The sequence below is a fragment of the Oryctolagus cuniculus genome, chromosome 7, assembly GCF_051225735.1.
Source record: "Oryctolagus cuniculus isolate XC-2025 breed Fujian yellow rabbit chromosome 7, ASM5122573v1, whole genome shotgun sequence".
Classification (NCBI taxonomy): domain Eukaryota; kingdom Metazoa; phylum Chordata; class Mammalia; order Lagomorpha; family Leporidae; genus Oryctolagus; species Oryctolagus cuniculus.
In genome coordinates, this window is record NC_142873.1 from 90336414 (window position 1) to 90359381 (window position 22968).

Here is a 22968-nt window from a genome sequence, read left to right on the forward strand (position 1 = left end):
AAACAATTTGTGCAGAATGATGTGAAATGGCACCTCTTTTAGAGGCAAGCAACAAAAGAAGAGAATCGGGAATGTCTGAAGAAACTAAACAACAGAACATTTGTTCTGCAGTATTCCTTCTATCACGCCTGCACGTATTGAAGGGTGGAGGGGGCAAAGCAGAAAGTTCCGTATACACCTGAGCAGAAGCAGCTTTTCTTACCAAGGATTTCTCGAGCAGTGCAAGCGTGCTGAATTTCAAGTTACAAAGTTACCTCTACTAGGTCAAAACAGCCCCCATCGCATCCGGGAAGGGTGCCATAGATGCCCCCAAAAACCACTCTATTTTTCTGCTATGGGCACAAGGTGCCTCTTTAGTGCCTATCCTTTAAGGTTTGCCCGCAATCAAACCTGAGTTCCCCCAGCAGGTAATTATTTACCAAACGGATGTGACTTTCTTCGTTGTGCAACTCGAGGTGAGCAAAGAGCAAACTCGGTGGGGCCCGTTCCAGACATAAACACTGGCGGGGAAATGAATGCCCCAACTACGTCCTTAGTGACTCTACGCCTCTGGAAGGGAGAGGAGAAGCACACGCGCTGCAAAGAATGCAGAAGAAAATCAAAGAACTGGGGGCGGGGTGGGAAGGAGGGTGCCTCAGAGCCCGGCCTTTGTAACGGGAACCATATGGCTGGTGGCTGCGGCTCAGACGCTCCCAGGCTGCTGGGAGAAGCTGCTAAGCAGCCTGACACCTTTCAAGAAACAGGAGGAAAACATTTCCTCGGTCTGCATCTGAGACACCACAGTTGGCATCAGAAAGCACGGAAGTAGCGGGCCTGGGGCGGCGGGCGGGGGGCGAGGGGGGAAAGGACCCGGCTGGGGGCAGCCCCTGGAAGACCGCAAAGGCTAAGACGGACTCCGCAGGACTTGTCTCTCCAACGGCGCTCTGGGGCACTGAGGGGACCGGGGAATAAACACAGCCTAACACACACACACACGTTCCTTAGTCTCCACTCGGGGACACCTTGGCAACTCACTCAAGCTTCCTGCGGTTTCCCCTGACCCAAACCCCGCAGTTGGACGAAAAGAACAAACTTTACTGGCCCCAAGCGAAAGCATCTCGCAAGCCTGCCTCCCACTGCTCCGCGCACTCGCCCGCTGCCCCAGGGTCGTCCCAGCCAATCCAGACGCCCACGCCGGTGACCCCGGAGTCCCCGTTTCCTCGTGCTCCTCCCACGCCTTCGCGCCCCGCTCCCCACTAGGCACCCCCGCCCCGCCCCGCAGCACCACCACCTAGCAGGCTCCCTGCTCCACAGTCACGCCAGGAGCCCACGCCCCGTAACTTCCCCCGCAGGCCCAGCGCGGCCCGCTGCTGCCCTCTCACTGCGGGTCTGGGAGGCTCCCTGCCCTCCTCTGGGCCCCGCCGGGTCCAGCCCAGCCACCCTCTCGCCCCGGCAGCGGCCGCCCGCCGCCCCTAATCGTTCCCAGGCCCCGCGCCGGCCCGGTCACATCTAGCTGCGCTCCGCCGCCCTCCTCGCCTCTCCATACAGCCTAACCACCGAGAAGAAACAGCCCGCAACAACTCATCCACTCCCCTGAACTCGCTCCCAGCGCCCGGCCTCCCGGCTCCACTCGCAGCCGGGACGAGTCGGCTGGGCGGGCGGGGCGCGGGGGGCTGCGGGCCACAGGGCTCTGGGTCCCCCGCCGGGCCGTGGGCCCGCGCACCTCGGGCCTGGCAGCCCCGCCGAGGGCGCGCTTCACACACACACACACACACACACCCGCCCCAACCTGGCTGCGAAAGGGCAGGCGGCACCTTCCTACCCTAAGCTTTTCAGAAATCAAAACACGCACGGCTCCCCGAGCCCCGTCCTACCGCCCCCACCCCGGGGTCCCCGGCAACTGGACCAATGCCTCGGAGCGCGGCACCAGCTCCGAGACGAAAGGGGCAGCGTTCTGCACGGAGCCGGGAGTTGTGCGTAACGACCTCCGAGGAACCGGGGTGGGGGACAGGGCAGGGGGCCAGCAGCCCGGGGCGCGCGGGTGCTGCACCCCCTCCTCGGCCCGGCCCAACAGAAACAGAAGCGTGCCGAGCCCCAACTAACCGCGGCGCCTCCACCTCCAGCACCCACCCCCGGACCGGAGGCGCAAAGCAAACAGGTCTCCGAAGCCGGCCATTGAGGCACATTGTTCGCTCCCGCAGCTCTTACCTCGGTCTGCGAGCGCGCCCCGGGGGAGGGCCGTCTGGCGCGGGGGCCGCGCGGGGTGAGGCGCCGAGGGCAGCAGCCACCCGGGGCCCGGGAGGGCCGAGGCCGGCCGCGAGTGGGTCGCCGGCCGCCGGGTCCGCGAGGGAGGCAGCGCCGCGGCGCGCCGGCCGGACACGGCGCCGCTGCTCGGCGCGTCCTCCTGCTCGGCCGCCGCTGCCTCCAGCCAAGCAGCCAGCGCCGGGCGGCTCCTGGGGCTATGTCAACATTTTCCCGCAGTTCCCGCACGCCGCTCGGCGAGAGAGGTCTTGCACACGCACGCACACGCCCCCAGCCCGCTCGCTCCCTTAGGGGGAAGAGCTCGGGACTCGGTGCGCAAGGAGCGGTGCAGGCAAACAGCCCGACAGAGGCGCGCAGACTTGGGAGTCCCCGGGAAGCGGCGGCTGCGCGAGGGGAGGGCGGCAGACGCCGGCGGCGCGAGGCCAACTCAGTTTGTCAGCGGAGCCCGGAGCCCGCCGTCCGCGCCGGCCCGACTGGCGTCCCTCGCGCCGACCCTGCGGCCTGGGGCGGGAGGCGGCGGCGGCCCCTCCTCACATTTCGGGTCTCCCGGCCCCGTGAGCCGCGGCCGCTGCTCCACGAACGGCTGAAGGCGAGGGGACGCAGGGGGAGCAAGGGCAGAGCCACGCCACGCACAGCCACGGAGGGGAGATGCCCCGCAACAATCCCAAAGAATTCTCCGGTAAGCTCCCGCCTTCGCTCCGGCACCTCTGCGTGTGTGTGAGCGGCGAGAGAGTGAGAGGGGGAGAGGGAGCGCGAGCTGAGAGAGGGATCGAGACGGGGGAGTGCGAAGTCCTGACACAGACTCAGCGAGGTCTGAACTGGAGTCACCTCCAGCCGCCGCCTCCGCCTCCGCACCGAGTCCCCACCTACGCCGCCCCCCCGGGGTCCGGCTAATCATATAAACATATTAGCGTGTACCGCGGCAAAGGACAAATCTCTCCCTCCTGATTTTTCCAGCAAGGGGCTCAGGCAAACTCTAAAGCAGATTACAGGCAGCTAAGTACAAAACGTGGAGCAGATAATCTATAACTCATTGCCGCCCAATGGCCATTTTCCACTCCATTGGAGCAGCTGCGGCGGCAGAGCGCCCGAGCCGGGGGGGAGGGGGAGCGAAGGGACACTCACGGGCTCGAGCCGTTCGGTGGCGGCGGCGGTGGCGGCCGAGCAGCCGCCGGAGGACAGGCCGGCCCCGGCTCCGCCGGCGGGGCGGCCGCAGGGCTGTCCGGGCGGCGGCGGCGGCGGCGGCGGCGAGGGACGCGCGCGCACGGCCGCGGAACGCGCCCCGGAGGCGGCCTGCGCCGGCTCGCGCCCCTCCCCTCTGCTCTGCTCCCCTCCCCTCCCCGGCGACTCGGCCTCCCCCCCACACACACCCCACCCCAGAGCCAGGTCCCGGGGCTCAGCATCCAGTCTCCCCCCAAAACCTCTCCCCGCGAAACAGCAACACACCCCTTCCAGCCATGCCCTCCCCATCCCAAATTCCACTCACTGCGCGCTCGGTCCTCCGCGCGCTCCGCTGGCGCGCGCTCTGCATCCCGTGCACACACACGCACTTTAAAAACATTTATTTTATTTCTGGAACGGGGGTGAAGGTATTCGCGAGAGCGCGGCGCTCCAGCCTCGGCGGCGGGGCGCCCCCTCCCCGAGCCCCTCCAGGCCCAGGAGCTTTCCGCTTGCCTGGACTTCGCCGAGGCGCTCGCGATGCGCCTTCTACCCACCCCGTCTCCAGGTTTTCTCTCTTCTCCACGTAGCGAGCCGGAGGCCCCGAAACTTTTAGTTTCCGCAGCCCTCCTTTTGTGTGACTGCTCGGAGGAGAAAGAACGTCTGTTCGCCGCGGCTGCCTCCGTCCGGCTGCGGCGCGCAGGGGACGCTCCAGGGTTAATGCGTCTTTGATACCTGAGATTTCCGGCGCGCTCGTTAATGAAAGTTACTTTTTTTTTTTTTAAATTGCGATGACTTCTTCTTTGTAGTTACATAGAGCTAGCTAAACTTTGACTTTATTGACTATATTTCACAAGAGCGTTTTGTTTGTTTCTGATTAAACTCCCCAGGATAAGCAACGGAAGGAAAGGAGACTTCCAGGCTCTCCACTCGCAAGTACATTCAGAGCGCTCTTAGGTCTGTTTCCCTCATTTCCTTACATTGAAACTGCTCTTGCTCCTGTCCTAGGAGCACACTTCCTTGCCCTCTCTGTTGGCAGCGTCAGCACACAGCCAGGCAGAGCCAACGAGGGGATCCCAGGCTGAAAGGAAAAGACAACGACAGGGCAGAACACGCTGCAAAAACCGTGCCAAGCCAGTGGCGTGTGTCTTCTGCATCCGGATTTTTTTTTTTTAATTACAAAAGTTTTGAGCTGAGAGTAGCTAAGTTTTCAGATTTTTTTTCCCCTAAATCACCGATTCTACTAATGAATGCAGCCCTTTGCTTTGGCTTCCCAGGAAAAAACTGAATCTCCCAAGATTTAAAACCTCGAGAAAACAGGATGAAATTTGAGCTGCTTTGCTTTCAGAAACAATATGTACTTTTTGTTACTGTGGGTATCTTGCAGTCATCATACTTCAGAAATCATTCCCAACGATGTTATTAAAACGTCAACAGTAGATTGTTCAAAAGACACGAAGATTCTAAACACCTATCAGTGTTTTGTCACCGAGCCAGATATTTGTACTACTAAAGTGAGTCCAACTGTTGGTCAAGTTTGTTCTTGACTTGTAGAACATCATAAATTACATGCACATATATCCAGATAAATAGAACTTGTTCATTCTAATATCGTTCTCAGATTAAAACACGAATCATTGATAATCCAGTGTCTTATACTTGATGTACTGATGTTTTTAATATTCTCACCATTTCAAAAGACAAAAGGAACAACTTACAGCATTTGTGCTTTAAACTACATACACTCTTCCATGTGGATTTTTCAGATTAAAAAATTCAAGTATAACACAGGATATAAAGTAGTCTGGAGGGGAAACACACTTATGCAGAGCTGGTGTGAAACCTTGTTTTGTGCTGAAGTTTTTACATCTGTCAAATTTTTTAGACACAACAGATCTATCTAGGGAATTATTGTCAGGCTACTTAAAGTAGTTGGAAAGAAGGCAGACTTGTGTCATTTTCAGACCTCCGAGGTCATTTATATCATAGTCTCCTTTGGAATTTAAAATTACTCAGAATTGTAGAACATAATATGTCAAACTAATAATAATGTGCATTTACCAAAAAATGTTAGCCCTTTCTTTTGTGCAGCTTTGAAGGTTTTTGCTCATCTGGGCATGATTCACAAGAAACCCCAGTGAGGGCATAGATCAGTCTAATCCTATTTTCTTTTGGGAAGCAAAAGTTAGGCTGAAGTTTTTATTTAGTGAGCTTAGTAAGCAATCAATAGACATTTTTTTTTTTTTTGCTTGAATTAAGCTGGCCATATGTTGGCTCATTTACTTATTTATTTAACTCTCCCAGAAAGAATCTCTGGAAGAAGCCACTGTCTACATTTCGTAGGTCTGTCACTCTTTGATGCTCAGGACATGAAGTGACTCACTCTGCACTCTGTTCCTAAAGGAACTAACTGCAGCACAAAGGAGGATGCTCGGAAGAGGGAAGAGCTTATCAAGAGTTAAAGCCGTAAGGAGTGAAAAATACCCAGTAAAAATTTCAAATCTTAATTCACTAGAATGTGTATTCTTGAGAATTCAAAGGGCTTAACACTTTGCTAAACAAGCTTGCCATGTTTTCCAAATAACAATTGTAAAAGAATACCATCTCTAAGACCATATTTTAAATACTTGAGAATTTTTAATTATTTGTCTGCTGTTTGGACATCCTAATGTTTCAGCCTTCTTCATGTACCCAGAGTATCCAATCGCATCAGTATAATCAAGGTTACGCAGTTAGTCCCAAGCCTCCCCTTCTAACAGAACACTTAAATGACACACACCAGAGTGTATCCACATCCAGAAACCATAACTTACCTGACACTTCATGACAATTCAAAACATAATTTATGACCGTACAGGTGTTATGGTAGGAAACAATGAAATGCGAAGCTTAATAACGTCTGCAGATGCAGGCAAGTTAAAGGGACTTGGATTATGCTGTGCTTTCCCTGCAACCCAATGAGCTGAACGACTCCATCTACATTATTACTGAACTAAGGGCAAAATCATTGACTTGTTCATAATACTTGCTAATTGTTTTTAAAAAATAAATTCTACACAGGACAAAGGAAACACCCATTTCCATTTGTTTTATGTTAAATCAACATCTAACCACTCATGGTGATTTCATTCAAAGAAAACAGAAGGAACTCATTAGCTTATGTGGTTAGAGAGATTGATGGGCTTCAAACATTTTAACCATACATGTTTTTTCCAACTGTAGAAACTCATGTTTTTAATTTAAGTAACTTTAAGAAACCAAAGATTATTTTATTCCATGGTTTCACATATTTTTGATACAGAAATTATGCTAATTTTCAAACCTATTTACCACCCATATACCTTTGATTAGAGAGAAGTGAACAGGTGCTTGTCACAAAATATTTATGAATGGCAATAGTTTGGGTAAGAAATCTAAGAAGCTGAAGAAGTATGAAAATGGACAATAGTTGCAAAATGTTGCTAGTAATGTAGGCCAATATAACACAGTAGCTTCTTCACACACCCTGCTCTGGTAAAGTTTAATATACTGCAGACCAGCAGTTCTAAAAGGGGTGACATGAGAGTATCATGAGAAGAAAAAATTGGGATTTGACCATGGGCCAAAAAAACTCCCTGCACAGTTGAGCTAGTCTCTACAGGTCAATGAGGGAAGGTTGTGTCTCTTACAGGGTGTATATTTTTGCCTGTAATAAGTGCTTGTGAAAGTTGTCAAAAGAAAATGCATGATAAATTACTCTAGTTTCTAATGCATAAATACAAATACAAATAAAATTAGCTAGATTACATTCTAACTAACTCATTTTTTTTCTTTTTTTTTTCCTTTTCTTCTGTTTAATGATGCTTGGTGCTGAAGCTAGTTTTCACTTCTCTAGAAAATAAACTATTTTAGAGCTCTAGAGCAGATCAAAGCAATATTGTGAATACCAAACTTGACTAGAACTGGTTGAAAGTGGCTAGCTTTTGTTTTTCATTTTTGCTTTGCCATGCATGTAGGCTGAAAAGAAATCAAAACTCATTCTCCATGAAAGCAGAAACATATGAAAGCATTTGGCAAAGCCAATAAGTTTTTAACTATTCAACCAGCTCCCTAGGCTGAATAAATCTTGTCCAAGAAGGCCAAATTTTATCCAAAATGTAGACATACAGTTGCCAAAGCTAATGGTAGTTTAAAATACAAATATGATTATGATGTACTGTGCTTAATGATATTTTTTAGAATTATGTAACCATATATTAATAGCCATCATTTTATAATTAATACTTTAAAAAATATCCACCAGTGCAACTGGTAGCATGACTCTGGGTGCTTCCCATATTTTTATGTATAGGATTATAGGGGCCAACATTGTGTGCACTCCAGCCCCCTACTAGTGCACCTGGGAAAGCAGTGCAAGGTGGCCCAAGTACTTGACCCCCTGCCACCCATGATGTGGGTGACCTGGAAGAAGTTCCTGGCTCCTGGCTTCTGGCTCCTGGCTCCTGGCTTCTGGCTTCTGCCTGACCCAGCCCTGTCTATTGCAGCCATTTAGGGAGTGAACCAGAAAATGGTTTCTCTCTCTCTCTCTCACTCATTCACTCTCTTCTCCTGCCCCTTTAACTCTGCCTTTCAAATATTTTTAAATCTCTTTAAAATAAAGGATTATAAATTTTTATGCCATCAGAGTTACGATACTCAAAAGTAAATCAATTTTAAAAGATACCCCTTATAATCATTGTTCTACCAATATTACACAAATCACAGACTTTCTTTTTCATAGATTGTTCACATAACTCTTGTTAATCTCTGCACCTTGAGGGTTTTCTGTAATTGGGTCTTATAGATCTTCTTCTATCAATGCTTCTGTCAAACCACAAAGTGTAACTATAAAAACACACATTTTAGACAAAGCCATCTAAAACAGTCTATAATAATTATTTTGTTCCTCATACATCCTCTAAATGTTTTCTTATTAAAAGTGTGTGGTTTAAAACTAGGCCTCCCCTTCCCTTTTCAATTTATGCAAACCTCCATCATTGTCAACAATGACGATGAAATTTCTTCAAACATTCTTTAAGGTAGTTGAAGTTAAACTTGGATTACCCTAAAATCATGGCTCTTTGTTGGAATGGGCAGTTCTTGGTAAACCATCATCCATTATGTGGGTACAGAACAAAGGCAAAGACATGATTAACAGTAGAGGTGAATCTATCTACTTTTAACCCTTAAAGATAATCAAATAGCAATTTAAAATAGTCCAAATTGAACTTTTAGCACCTGTGGGATTATGACTGTGATTATTCATATCATAGTACATGATAGTATGGCAAAACTTGCTAAAGGCTTTTGAGAGACAGAAAGAAAACTCACAAATATCCTTTTAGTATTTTATTTTATTTTATTTAAAGATTTATTTGTTTACTTGAAAGTCAGAGTTACACAAAGAAAGAAGGAGAGGCAGAAAGAGAGAGAGGTCTTCCATCTGCTGGTTCACTCCCAATTGGCTACAACGGCCAGAGCTGTGCTGATCCGAAGCCAGGAGCCAGGAACTTCTTCTGGGTCTCCCACATGGGTGCAGGGGCCCAAAGACTAGGACCATCTTCTATTGCTTTCCCAGGCCATAGCAGAGAGCTGGATCAGAAGTGGAGCAACCAGGACTCGAACCAGCACCCATATGGGATGCTGGCGCTGCAGGCGGCAGCTTTACCCTCTACGCCACAGTGCTGGCACCACTTTTAGTATTTTAGAAAGTGAATCTTGGCATAGTAGGCTAAGCCTCCGCCTGTGGCGCCGGCATCCCATATGGTCATTGGTTCATGTCCTGGATGCTCCTCTTCCAATCCTGCTCTCTGCTTGTGGCCTAGGAGAACAGTGGAAGATGGCCCACAGTATTTGGACCTTTGCACCCACTTGGGTGACTGGAAAGAAGCTCCTGGCTCCTGGCTTTGGATCTGCTCAGCTCCAGCTGTTGCAGCCATTTGGGGAGTGAATCAGCAGATTAAAGACCTTTCTCTCTCTCCCTCTTTCTGTCTGTAACTCTGCCTCTCAAATAAATAAATAAAATCTTTAATAAAAAGTGAATCTAAGATATAATTATATCATACTTCTAATGTTTTCATAGTAGAATACATAAGAAGTTTCATAATTACATATAGTAAAATAATAATTGTAATTTTATTATCTTTTGTTTCTTTTTGGAAAATATTTTATGGTTTGAAATTGTGTAACATGAGATATTTGACCTTGACTTTGGTTAATCTTTCTGATCATATAAATTAGCTGTCGCCAACCTTTTTCATTATTTTGTTCTCTAAATAATATGATTGTGACTTTTTTACTTTACTCTTTAGCTTTATTTTTAAAAGGCCTTTAACTGTTATGTATATTTTAGTAAAAATAAATTTGTCTAAGCATATGGAAGCTAGAACAGCAGTTTGCATAGTAAAATACTGTCTTTTAAACCTAGCTCTCATCACGTAGATTTTGGAAAGATAATAGAATATTTCCATCTCTGCTTTCAGGAATAATTTAAATCTTTACAATTCAGTCCTCAACCTACTATAGCTCTTTACAATGCATTCTTATGGTCACCATGGAATCACTTAGATCCTAGACCAAACAATGATGTAATAGGCATACACCTTTATGATAAGTAAAACTATATTAGAAAAGAAGAGTTTTCTTTAAAAATTAGCATCCAAACTTAGAACCATACTAAAGTATCATTTATATACCAAAAGTATTTCAAATGATTTGGTAATGAGGAAGTTTTTGGAATAATATTTAATGAAAAATTTGGAAAAGAAATTTTGTTTTAGTTTTAAAATAAAAATATATAAGTAACCAGACTGACTATTCTACATTGAATAGACGCTGCTTAACCATAACCTAGATAACATATTCTTTGAATGGTCTCATTTTAGGGGTCTCATTTTGCTGAATGGTTCACACTCATCCAAGTTCCAGATTACCAAAATCACATATCTACACTGTAACTAAAACAAAGATTGTCAGAATAATAAAAGAATGTCCTTTTCATTTATAGGAATGTAAATTATGACACCAACTTAGTACTGTGTCCTTACTACCTGAATTAATGGCCTAAATTCAAGCCATGTAGTTTTAATTGTTCAGACAATGTAGAAGACATGCAAAGAAAGCTGATTTCCTATTTTTCAAATGATAATCAAAATGCAATAATTCATAATACAGGGTTACTGTCTATATGATATGGTATGTCTCAAAGAAAGAGTTGATGGATATAATATGAAAAAAATATGATGGATATAATATGAAAGTGTATGTTTGTTAAAATAAGGAAAATTGAGTACAAATGCTGGCCATAAAGTATAAATGATCAAGTAACCTAAGCATGTGAATGATTTTTAAATAATAAGGATCCCAGGAAGATTATCATTTATCATTTAAAAACAAATGTGTGGTAATCAAATAAGGAATCTGAAAAATATTTAAAAGAATGAATTTTGACATTTTCATATAATTACTCAATATTTACTTTCTCTCCAATGCCCTATTACAAAATGATTTTAAACTTGATATATACATATATATATCAAAATATTTTATGCAGCTGTAGATTTGAGATGATAACATTGGCCTATTTGCTTATATGGAATATTTCTATACATCATGAAATGTCAAAATAGATATTTGATTGAATATTTAGAAAACTATCTTTAACTACTTACGCGAATTTATAGCTTATCAAAATTTGGAGGTAAAATATTACACCTTACAACTGAGGGAAGTCTATCTTTGCCTGAATTTTCCAGGTAATGAAAGAAGTGTTTAAATACTCTGTAGTTAGATTATTAACTTCTACAAAACTGAAACAGATGTGTGTCTTAATATGCCATTAAATTTATGATTTACATAGAACCCTTACACAGAGCTGAGCAGAGGCCAGTGATTCTAATTTGCTCTAAATTTATAATAACCTGATCTGGTTTTTGTAAGTACTGAAACACTTTAAACAAAATTAGAAAGCAGTTGTGCTTTTTGTGATTAAAGATGCAGTTCCCTTTGGGGTAATGAGAAAAGTTAGAGCACGTTTCTTTCTTTATGGATGTTTCTATTATAAACAAGAGTGCTATACATTATACATATTTTTGTTACTATGATTTCCTTGTTTTTAATTATAAAATAAACCAATTGAATTTCAGTGGAGTCTCAAGTTGCCAAAATTTAGCTGAACAATGTGTACTGAGCTTCATAAAAATCCTTAAAATTTTTCCCAGAGTCCTAAGGTCTTATTATTTAAATACTTGTTCACCATAATTTTCTAGAGCAAAACATCTTTCTGATGAAGCAAGGAGACTTAAGTACTGAATACATTTTGGACCTGGAAAATGACATGAATAAAATTGTTGAAGACTAATGATTACTGAATTCATGTAAGTTACAAATAGAAAAAAAGAGTCCCTTTTATCTCGTTACACAAGTAATAACATTTGCAGCGCTGTTATGAAAGCTTCTACTTTGCTGTGAATTATAATACATCAGCTCCAAAAAATCAAATCTATAGTACTTTATTTTAAATACTGTGAATACTGTTCCCTTAAAATTCAGTCAGAAAATGTTGATATAAAAATCACTGTAAGCATTATATGTGTATATTTATGTATGTAGAAAATAAGTACATGCAGAAGTATCAATTCATTAAAAGTTTATCTCTCATAAAAACTTTATTAGCCCTTGAAGTCTTTGCCACTTCATATAAAATGATTTATCTTTTGAATAACAAGGTTCCATTAATCTGTTTGACAAAAGAATTTTTAAATCATTTCAATAATTTATTTGAATGAATTATTTAAATTCTGTAAAAAATATATATGCACATGTATATGTATATATCTGTGTCTATGTATTTTGTGTTCTGGCACCCTATCTCAAGAGAAATACAAAAGAGAATCCAGAATACATTGTCCTTGACACCACCAGTGTGGCGTGGTGTTGCTGCCGATGAGCTCTTTGATCACCCACTGTTTGCACAGGACCCCTGTTAAAGGGCCATTTGTGCTACATTTGGCACAACAGGGTGACTTCATGTCTACCCTTGCATATTGTTTTCTATATTTATTTTTAATTTTGCATTTTTAATGAAATTGTCATCTGGCTTTCTGTTGTAAGGTAAGGATAATAAAGACAATCATTCAGCACTCCTAGAAAACCTGCTTTCCTTGTCTATAGCCATACCACCCTGAATGCGCCCGCTGTCTTAAGATCTCCAAAGCTAAGCAGGGTCAGGCCTGGTAAGTACTTGGATGGGAGAAAACCTGCTTTCCTCAGTTCAGTGCTCTGAATACTACTGGAAAGTGGTAAACATATTCCCTCCCCAGAGAAAAAAAATCATCCGTGGGGAAAAAAGCAAATACACAAAGACAGAATATCCACAAAAATGCAGAAATCAGTCCACAAAACCAATGAGCACATAGAGGTTCATATAACATGCTCCATATTCTTGGCATTCAGAAATTTTACCTGCAGATTTTTTCACAGACTGTTCACAAAATTTTCTCTCAAATAGTTCTTATTCTTGGTCTTTTTCCCTTGAAGATACATTTTTCTCATGAAAAATAATGACGATGACTGAATAATTTCCTGAGATAATACAATAACTTTATGACAGGTTCTCTTCAACTGTACTTTTAAACATGCAGGAAAAATAGCTTTCACATAAGTATCTCCCAGACAGAACACAATAGCTCCGATGGAGCCCATGGATCTGTTGTTTTCACCTACTCGTCTCCTTTTTTGGAAACTCCAACCTGTGTTCTCTCCTATTTGCTACTGTCCTCCTCTCCCTTAGGTTTGGATGGGTTCATTCAGGCTTTATTTTGTGACTCATCCTTTCAACAAATTCCTGTTGGCTTTAACTTACCAGAAAAGCCCTAATTTTACACATAATAAAAACCTGCTCTTGTGGCATTCAGTAAACTTTGCAACATGTATGTTTTCTAACTTCTCACTTTACCAGACATCCATAAACCCCAGCATAGCGCCCCACCATTTTATATCTGTTAGCTATGATACCCAAGCCTTGGGAAGGAGGTCTGAGAAGCCCTCCTCCATCTCATTGCAAAGTCTCTAATGTACCAAGATAGAGTAGTGACCTCTTGGGCAGGCAATTGTCTTTACAACAGTCATTTAAAAACAGATACCTACATTCCTAATCTTTTAAAGCAATGCCTACAACTGCTCTCTAGATACATACTTGTGTGTAGAAATGGCTCCCAATTTTGGGTGACAAAGGACATAGAATTATGCTATTCATACTGGTATGTCAGTCCTGCTGAGGTAATTTTGAAATACTTTACCTATTTGCAGAAGCTTTTCAAAGAACTGTGATCTATTCAGTGTTTACTTGTAGTTGGTTGATGGAAAGATTTATGGAATAAATCAAACTTAGAATCATATAATCATGCATATCATTATAATACTTAGTTTAATATTAAGGCTACTTGTTATATTGTCCAAATACCATAGCAATGCTTTGCTGATAGGGATATTATAAGTCAGTTAATGTAGAAATCATATATATGTGTGCTTATTACATGGGTACTTATCAGCAAATAAATTAACTTATTAATAAACACATTTACTTCATAATCATTTCATTAAAATATTTTTAAATGTTCTATAAGCACATGTAAATATTTATGTGAATAAATTAGTGATTGCAATGAAAAATTAGAGTTTTCAAAAAGTTAATTTAATAACAGTATATATATCTGTGCTCCCTTAAATAAAGAGAAACACACACAAATACACACAAATTGTTCAGGGACTTTCTAGTACGATTGTCTGTGTGTGTGTGTATGACGGAAAGATAGGAAATCTCTCAAAGAAAGCAAGAAATTAAGGCACTTGAATTTCTGGATTTAAAAATGTTGAACTGTTGGCTACCTATTCCCATTTTACCTAGAACAGCCCTCCTGTCTTCAACTCTGTCCCAATACCTTATCTAAGATAAAAGACAAGTCCTGGGGCCAGCATCATGACGTAGCTGGTAAAGCTGACACCTGCAACCATGGCACCGTATATGGGTGCCAGCTCGTGTCCTGGATCCTCCACTTCCAATCCAGACAGCAGCAGAAGATGACCCAAGTGTTTGGGCCCCTGCACCCATGTGGGAGACCTGGAAAAAGCTCCTGGCTCCTGGCTTCAGCCTGGCCCAACACTGGCCATTGTGGCCATCTAGAGAGTGAACTGGTGAAAAGAAGATATTCTGACTTTCAAAGTAAATTTAAAAAAAAAAAAGATAAGTCCAGGGAATTTCAAAAATTGGAATCAATGAGACTTACATGGGACTTTTAAGGATTATGTCTTGTACCCTAGAACTTTGGTTTTATTAAAAACAATATCTCTTGAACTATGCATTATCCTAAAAAGTACCAGACTTCAATGTTAGCTCATTTATGACTACAAGGTTGTCAAAGTGTGAAACCCTACCTCCAAGAACCAAAAACCAATTTTTCCTGCAAAATCACCAGCAAATTTTATTAGAATATTTTAAAGAATAAATTAGCTAATAGAAATTTCAGAGGCAGGAGATACTCTAATTTTCTACTGACACCTAAATGTATTTCTTTTTCCTTACATTTCCATTTTGCATTCTTATTTCTTAAACAATCTCTACAAAATAGAATATAGTATTTTGATATCCAGAAAAGTCCTACTGAGTATCATTTTGTTATTCTTTGATGATGTGAAAATTTTCAGTGTTAAACACCCATCAAAATAAACCTAGGGAGCCAGCACTGTGGCACAGTGGGTCAGACTGCTGCTTGCATCCCATATCAGAGCACCAATGCAAGTGCAGGCTGCTTCACTTCTAGTCCAGCTTCCTGCTAATGCACCTAGGAAGGCAGCAGAAGATGGCCTAAGCATGTGGAAACCAGGAAGGGGTTCCTGGCTCCTGGCATGGGCCTGGCCCAGAACTGGCTTTTGCAGCCATCTGGGGAGTGAACCAGTGGTTTCCCCTACCCCCTCTGTTTCCCTCTCTTTCTGATGCTCTGTCTTTCAATAAATACCTTAAAAAAAAAAAAGATTATCATAGTGCTTACTGTACCTCACTCTCTTAAATGTTTAGTAGACCTCCTAGCTCACTGTAAGCTCCTTTGACACTAAAGTTAATATGCCCAGTGCTTAGCACAGCTTACAATAAAGGTCTTAAACTGTTAGCCTGTATAAAAGCTAGCAAACAAATGTGATTTGTTTGCACCCTATCTGTAGGTTCACACAGTCTTCAGTTGTTTGTCAACTGCTAAACTCAGGAAGCTTCCATTTAAAATATGAATGTCCAGGGACCAGCAGGCTAAGCCACTTTGTGACACCGACATCCCATTTTGAAGCACCAGTTGGAGTCAAGCCTGCTCTGCTTCTGATCCAACTCCCTGCTCATGTGCCTGGGAAAGAACTGAGGACATCCCAAGTCCTTGGGTCCCTGCATTCACATGGGAGACCCAGATGAAACTTGGCTCTCGGCATTGGCCTGGCCCAGCCCTGAATGCGGCAGGCACTGGGGGAGTGAACCAGCAGATGAAAGATCTCCCTCTCTCTCTCTCTCTCTCTCTCTCTCATTCCCTCTTTCTCTGTAAATCTGTCAAATAAGTAAATTTTTTTAAAAATAAAATAAATATAAATTTCCACCTTCTGAAAAAAATGGAAAGATCTGGCAATATTTGTCCTACAAGTCAACAGGAGAGGCTCTCCTTTTTAAACAAAACATACACTTTCTAACTCAACCACATTCTCCACCATTCCTCATTATCCCCTCAAAATCAAGGTAAAGGATCTTGTGCCATGAATCACCAATTTGTGATCGTGTTTTATTTTGTATTGTAAAGCTAGAGTGAAAGGAAAGTGAAGTTGTGTTCAGCATATCTCTATAAAGTGGGAAGTGGAGTAAAAGGATTCTAGGTTTGACTCAACTGCCCTTCTCTCATGAACTTTTTCTTCCTGGCCCCGTCAACAGTTTAATTTTTGAGCTCTGATGGTGAATAATTTATATGTTGAACGAATATGTGAGTTATGCTGTCAATATATATGAAAGACGTGAAGAAATGTATTGAGTAGCAGTAATGGTGCTTTACCGAGTTCAAAGGATTTACATATATACTGCCTCATTTGTGGTCCTACTTCATAGCTCGTATGAAGTCATACTGCCCCTTTATTCTTATTGATTGGCCTAGTCTAATTCTCTAATTATACACCTATTCACATTCACCAGTTTTGTCTTTATCTCCCCACTGGCCACCACTTCCTACTGCTCTTCCATGGATGTTTGCTATTGCACGTCCTTCTCTTTCTAGGACTCGTGGAAAGATACTGCGACAGAAGCAAATGATGATTCTGATTATTTTTGTATTATTTAAAAATTTCTTAACATACTTTACCAAGGGAGGGCACATGAAAGAAATGAGACTTTTTCAACCCAACAGAAGCAAGGATTAATAAATGTTGTTCAGTAGACATAGTTAAATAATTGAGACACACAATGTTAACAGAAATAAACACACATTTTTTTAAAGAAATGAAGCCAAGGCTTCAATAAAAAGTACTAGATATAATTGATGGTTCCAGATATGTTGCAAAAATTCTTAAGATTATCTTTTCCGGGGCCAGCATTGTGGCCTAGTATATGGCCTAGCATACCATAGGAGCACCAATCCAGCTCCCTGCTAATGCACCTGAAAAAGCAGCGGAAGATGGCCCAAGTACCTGAGTGCCTGCACTTATGTAGGAGACCCAGAAGAAATTTTGGGCTCCTGGCTTCAGCCTGGCCCAGCCCCGGCTATTTCAGCCATTTGGAATGAACAAGCAGATGAAAGATCTCTCTCACTCTCACTCTCTGTCTCTCCTCTTTCTGCAATTCTGCCTTTCAAATAAGTAAAAAATAAATATAAAAAGAATTATTTTTTAACAAGGAATATTAGCATTGAGATGATATAGTAACCTAATAATTATTTTTAATACTTCAAACTTGTGCTGTTTCTTATTGGTAAATATTATTAGTACTATTACCATTATTCCTAATTTTATATTTTGGATTTTATATACAAATTTTTAGTTTTGCTACAAATCAAAGCATTATATAAGCATGCCAGCTGGAAAATATGGTCATAATAGATTTCTTCACAAAATGAGAAGCATCTGTATTGAACATGTTAGCTTCTAAATTACTATAAATTATTTTATTTCCATAATATCTTTTATATCATTATGTCATATAGAATTTCTGAAAAGAATCCTTGCTCATTGTAGTAGTCTTATTCAAATACTTGTCTCCTCTGTTTCATAGTTTTATGAAACTTTCAATTAACTATTGAAATTAACTTAATTTTGTTTCAGAGCACACAAAACACCTGCTTACTATTTGACTAAAGAATTATCTAAGCAGCTTCACTATTAAAACTTTATCAGAACAATTACACCTGTTAATTTTTGGCACAGTTTCCATTTAAAAATAAATCATTACAAATAATTTCCTGTAAACCAGAAGACTGATATGGGCCTATATGATTGGTCACCCTTCATAACAGAGGTTTTTTTTTTTTTTTCCCACAGAGCAAGTCTGTAATAAACAACAAGAATAAAATTTACTACCTATTAATCATAGTATTTATTTTGCAAAAATTTTGTCTTCTGTTTTCACTTCTCTTACCCAATCAAAAGATAAAAGGTATATAGCCAATGCATAAAATTGGGTAGTTAATTTGCCCAATTAACTTACTCTGTGATCATACTAAAATCTGAAACATTTTTACTATTAATTTGACTCAACAGAGCACCTATACTTGAAAAGTGGAATTTCTTCTCATGATGTTTAATAAGCACCCTAGGAAGCCACACTTAACTGCAATCCTTTATATTAACTTCTTACTTAAAATTCTACAATTTGGTACAGTCAAAAATTTTGCTAAATAACACTTGAAATCACTTTGTTCTGCACACATTTTGAAACACATCCGTTGAAGTGTTTGACACATCTTATGAAAGAAGTCATAGATCTTACTTTTAAAAATAAAAACTATACAAGAAGATTAATCTTTCTTTCTCCCTTACCTTGAAAAATCTGGAAAGGCCCTTATAAAACAAAATTATGTAGATTCACTTAACTATGATCAATGTTAATTTTAAGATGCTTGTGTTCCCAATTTTTGGAAGAGCACCACAACTTACAAGTTTAGGGCTTAAACCAGACCACCTGAGCTTAGATCATAGCTCCAGTGTTTTCTTTCTTTCTTTTTTTTTTTTTTTTTTTTTTTTTTTTTTGACAGGCAGAGTGGATAGTGAGAGAGAGAGAAAGGTCTTCCTTTTGCCGTTGGTTCACCCTCCAATGGTCTCCACGGCTGGTGCACTGCGGTCGGCGCACGGCGCTGTTCCAAAGGCAGGAGCCAGGTGCTTCTCCTGGTCTCCCATGGGGTGCAGGGCCCAAGGACTTGGGCCATCCTCCACTGCCTTCCCTGGCCACAGCAGAGAGCTGGCCTGGAAGAGGGGCAACCGGGAAAGAATCTGGCGCCCCGACTGGGACTAGAACCCGGTGTGCAGGCGCCGCTAGGTGGAGGATTAGCCTAGTGAGCCGCGGCGCCGGCCGCTCCAGTGTTTTCATGCTGTGTGTTCTTGAGCAAGTTTGGATGCTCATCTTCAACTGTTCCTTTCTTTATAGATGAGGAATAATAACTACACCTGTATTATAGTGTTGTTGAAAGGGTGCTATGAATTAATACAGGTAGCATTCGGCACATCATAACTCTTTGAATAAGTGTAATTATTTTGGTACTGTTGATAGCTTACAATAGTTGATAGTTTTTCAAAATGCCACTGCATAAATGCCCAATATTGTACAAGCTCATGTGTACCAATTTTTTAACATTCTAGCTTACTTATTGTGTTATATTGCACCAAAGAATTGTCTAGTACATTTTGACTTTATACTGACTACATAAAATTTTATACTGACTACATAAAATTTCTATCAACTTGTATATGCTAGTGTTGCTGGCACTTTTAATGTTTCAAGATATACTTTTGAAGGGTCTTATGTCCATAGTTTATGATTTTTGTTCTTCTTTAATCAAAAGTACTCAGTTTTTACCTAAATCCATGGCTTTCTGACCTCAAAGGGATATTAGAAAAACACCTTGTTAAACTTATTATTCTCTGAAAGAGCCAAACACAAATGAATACGATTATTTATCTGTTAGGAATCCCAATATTTATTTACATATTCACAGTCAGGCTCCAAAAAGTATTAAGGGGATTTACAAATAATAAGATTTTTTTAAAAAAAGATTATTTTTATTTATTTGAAAGCGCTACGGAGAGAGAAGAGAGAGACAAAGAGAAAAACACAAGTTTTCCATCCACTGGTTCTCTCCCCAAATGGCCCCAACACCTAGGGCAAGACCAAGCTGAAGCCAGGAGCTTCTTCCAGGTCTCCCACATGGGTAAAGAGGCCCAAGGACTTGGGCATCTTCCACTGTTTTCCCAGGCAAGTTAGTAAGAAGCTGGATTGGATGTGGAGCAGTTGGAACTAGAACTGGTGCCCATATGGGATGCTGGCATCACAGGTAGCAGATTAACCTGCTACACCACAAAGCTAGCCCCAACAATAAGAAATTTTTGAAAATAAGAATAAAAATGCCAAGGCAAAGAGAAACTAGACTGACAATTTCAAAGCGAGTAAAGTTAGTACAGGCAATGCATGCCCACACGCATGATAGGTCTAAGCCGCAAGTTTGTCTTTATGCTTTTTAACAGACACACAAAGAGAAAACTGTCTTGGGATTCTCAATGCCCAGCCCAAACATCATGTGATGATGAGACCAGAAAAAACTCCTTAAGTGGTGAGTCTGCTCAATTACTTGCCTTCCCTTTATCTTTTCTCTGCTATTCAAGTAGATACAGTTCCATTTTATTCTAATGCAAACATCCATTTCTTCCTTCCTTCCTTCCTTCCTTCCTCCCTCCCTCCCCCCCCTCCCTCCTTCCTTCCTTCCTTCCTTCCTTCCTTCCTTCCTTCCTTCCTTCCTTCCTTCTTTTTTTAGAAAAGACAGAGAGCGCCCATCTGCTGGTCCATCCCCACAAATGCCAGCAGCAGAGGATGGCCTCATGTGGAGTCAGGAGCTGCAAAATGCAGTCCAGGTCTGCCACGTGGGTGATAGGAGTCCAACCACTTGAGCATCACTGCTGCCCACCAGCAACAGCACTCGCAGGAAGCTAAAGTCAGGAGTTCACCAAAAATCAAATCCTGGAACTCCTATGTGTGACATAGGCATCTTAGCCAATGTCTTGACCTTTGGGCTGAGTGTTCACCCCCGCCATTCCCTTTTCTTTTTTAATTTAATTTAATTTAATTTTAAAGCATCTAATATTTATTATTTCAAAAGCTTATTTATTTATTTGAAAGAGTTACAGAGAGAGAGAGAGGGAGAGACAAAGAGAGAAGCTTCCCATCTACTGCTGGTTCACTCCCCAGATGACCAAAAGGTCCAGTGCTGGGCCAGGTCGAAGCTTCTGCTGTTGCTTTTCCCAGGCCACTAGCAAGATGCTGGATCAGAAGTGGAGCAGCTGAGACATGAACCAGCTCTGATATGGGATGCTGACGTCACAGGCACCAGCTTTACCAGCTATGCCACAATGCCAACTCCCCTCTCTTTCTTAAAAAGCTTTATATTTATTTGAAAGTCAGAGGGGCAGGAGTCAGGCTTGGGGAAAGGCAAAGAGAGAATTAGATCTTCAGTTTCCTAATTACCTCCCCAAAGGGCCACAAAAGTTAGGGCTGGGCCAAGCCAAAGCCGGGAAGCAGACTCCATTTGGATCTCCCCAAGGTGGCAGGGGCTCAAATACTTGGGCCATCTTGCTCTGCTTTCCCAGGCACATTAGCAGGGAGCTGGATGGGCAATAGAGCAGCAAGAACTGGATTTGGCACTCCGATATGGGGTACCAGCTTAGCGAGAGGCAGTTTAACCCTCTGTGCCACAACATTGGCCCTTGTCCTTCCTTGTATCTCTGTTGTCTTAATCAATAAAACTCCTCAAAGCCTAGTTCAACTTTTTGGTTTTTGGGTAAGTAATCTAAGGAATCCTACACATTCTTCACATGGCTCATTCTTTCAAAGATTCTTTGTGAGGAGAACACCAAAATCTGCAAAATTTTAGGGAGGGGAGAAAGATCCAAATGATTTTTGGTAGAGTATTCCCTGTTTCCACTGTCAATTCCAGGGAAGCATTGCTTTTAAGCAATTGATAGAGTCTAATTAGTTTAATGTATAGCCATTCTTCGCAGGGAAAACGATAAACTCGAAAGAGAGAAGTGATAAGTCATAGGTGTAAGTAAGATATGTTATTGGTTAACAGCCAGCTTCTAATTCAGGGAATAGTTTACAATATATTTTTAAAGTATATCCACTTTACTGTAAACTACAAAATGGGTTTGTATTAGAAAGTATTCCCTCATTAATAGATTACACTAATAAAATAATAAGCTTGACTTCTTGCGTTACTTGGGATTTTTTCTTCTTGGATTTGTCATTTTTGTTTTTATTGGATTTAATTCTAAAGGCAGAGAGGAGCAAAGTGGGGACTAAATATGAATCCAGTACCTTTTATATGGCAGATTTTGTGAGGACATATTAATATTACTTTATTTCAGGGCTGGCATTCAGCCGGTGTTCACTGGCAGGGATTGCTGGTAGTTTATGACCAACATCTGTTCTGACCTGTTGCTGCCCAGCCCCAATCATTTGCACATTGTTAAGTATTTTAGCACAACTCCCACTTTGATTTCCAAATAAACCTCTAGGGAGATGGGAACACTAGGAATTGGAAGCAGAGACACTATTCAGAGACCCTTGGCTCTGACTTTGCCTGCTTCTCCCCATCCTGCCTATGAGAGGCTCTCTTGTTTATACCAGCCTACTTCTGGTATATAAACATTTATGTTCATAAACATTTCCTTATAGGGACAGATGTAGGCCATGGTTCTGTTTGAGTTTAAAACCCTGGCAGTAATGTCCCCGGCAGCTGTGTGGCCCATAGGGAACCAGAGGAAGAGAAAAGTCAAGCCAAAGTATGCTGTGTCTGCATGCACCTGCTCCTGCTACATGCAGCCACCTGGATCCAACTTCTGTATCCCTGGCTAAATAAACTGGAAAACAGCAGGTATGCATGTGATATCTTCCTGCCCATTTACAACCAATCTGAAATGCTATCAGTCCTATGATAAGTAAAGAAATTGTGGCACACAGTGGTTAACTTGCCTTAGGTGCCTAATGGTAAAAAGAATGGTACATGTTGTGTCTTTAAGACTCCTTTTAAACCTTTATACAGTCCAGCTACATATCTTGTTTTAGCTTTATTTTAACTGAAAAATCTTTCCCTTTAAAAACAATCTTACATAGTGTCGCTCCCCCTCTTCGTGGAGGAGCAACACTGAACCCTGCGCTGTTCTTTCGTCTGCTCGGCCCTCCCCGGGTTTGCTGCTGGTTCCTCCCGGGTTGGCTACTATCCCTTCCACCTCCGTGGAAGGGCAGTTCCCCCTGGCCACATTCCCCACTTCCGCAGG

The 22968-nt window shown here is 42.3% G+C and overlaps 2 protein-coding genes across 50 annotated transcripts in view; one reads left to right on the forward strand and one right to left on the reverse strand.

The window, feature by feature from the left end:
- The window catches only part of ADGRL2 (adhesion G protein-coupled receptor L2), a 689746-nt gene that overhangs the window by 196599 nt on the left and 470179 nt on the right, over positions 1–22968 (reverse strand). For 28 of the 49 annotated variants that reach the window (XM_017346142.4, XM_017346140.4, XM_051856325.3 and 25 more), the window contains exon 1: positions 2188–2327. The exons of 2 other annotated variants lie outside the window; for them this stretch is intronic. The gene's annotated coding sequence lies outside the window, so the exon portion shown is untranslated. Of the gene's footprint in view, positions 1–2187; positions 2328–3366; positions 3505–3956; positions 4354–22968 lie in introns of those variants that run through there. 19 more of the 49 variants (XM_089337154.1, XM_089337163.1, XM_089337153.1 and 16 more) reach the window with 3 other exon arrangements.
- Positions 2188–21894, forward strand: LOC108177713 (uncharacterized). Its single transcript, XM_051856332.3, has 3 exons — positions 2188–2920; positions 20164–20249; positions 20451–21894. Exons 1-2 carry the CDS (start codon positions 2441–2443, stop codon positions 20218–20220), a joined length of 537 nt encoding a protein of 178 aa, XP_051712292.1. The 5' UTR covers positions 2188–2440; the 3' UTR covers positions 20221–20249; positions 20451–21894.

Excerpts from the sequence above, each read along its gene's own strand:
- LOC108177713 (XM_051856332.3), top strand. The coding sequence starts at position 2,441 with ATGTCAACATTTTCCCGCAGTTCCCGCACGCCGCTCGGCGAGAGAGGT. Across the intron at positions 2,921-20,163 it reads CAATCCCAAAGAATTCTCCG|ACACACAAAGAGAAAACTGT; the intron begins GTAAGCTCCCGC and ends GCTTTTTAACAG.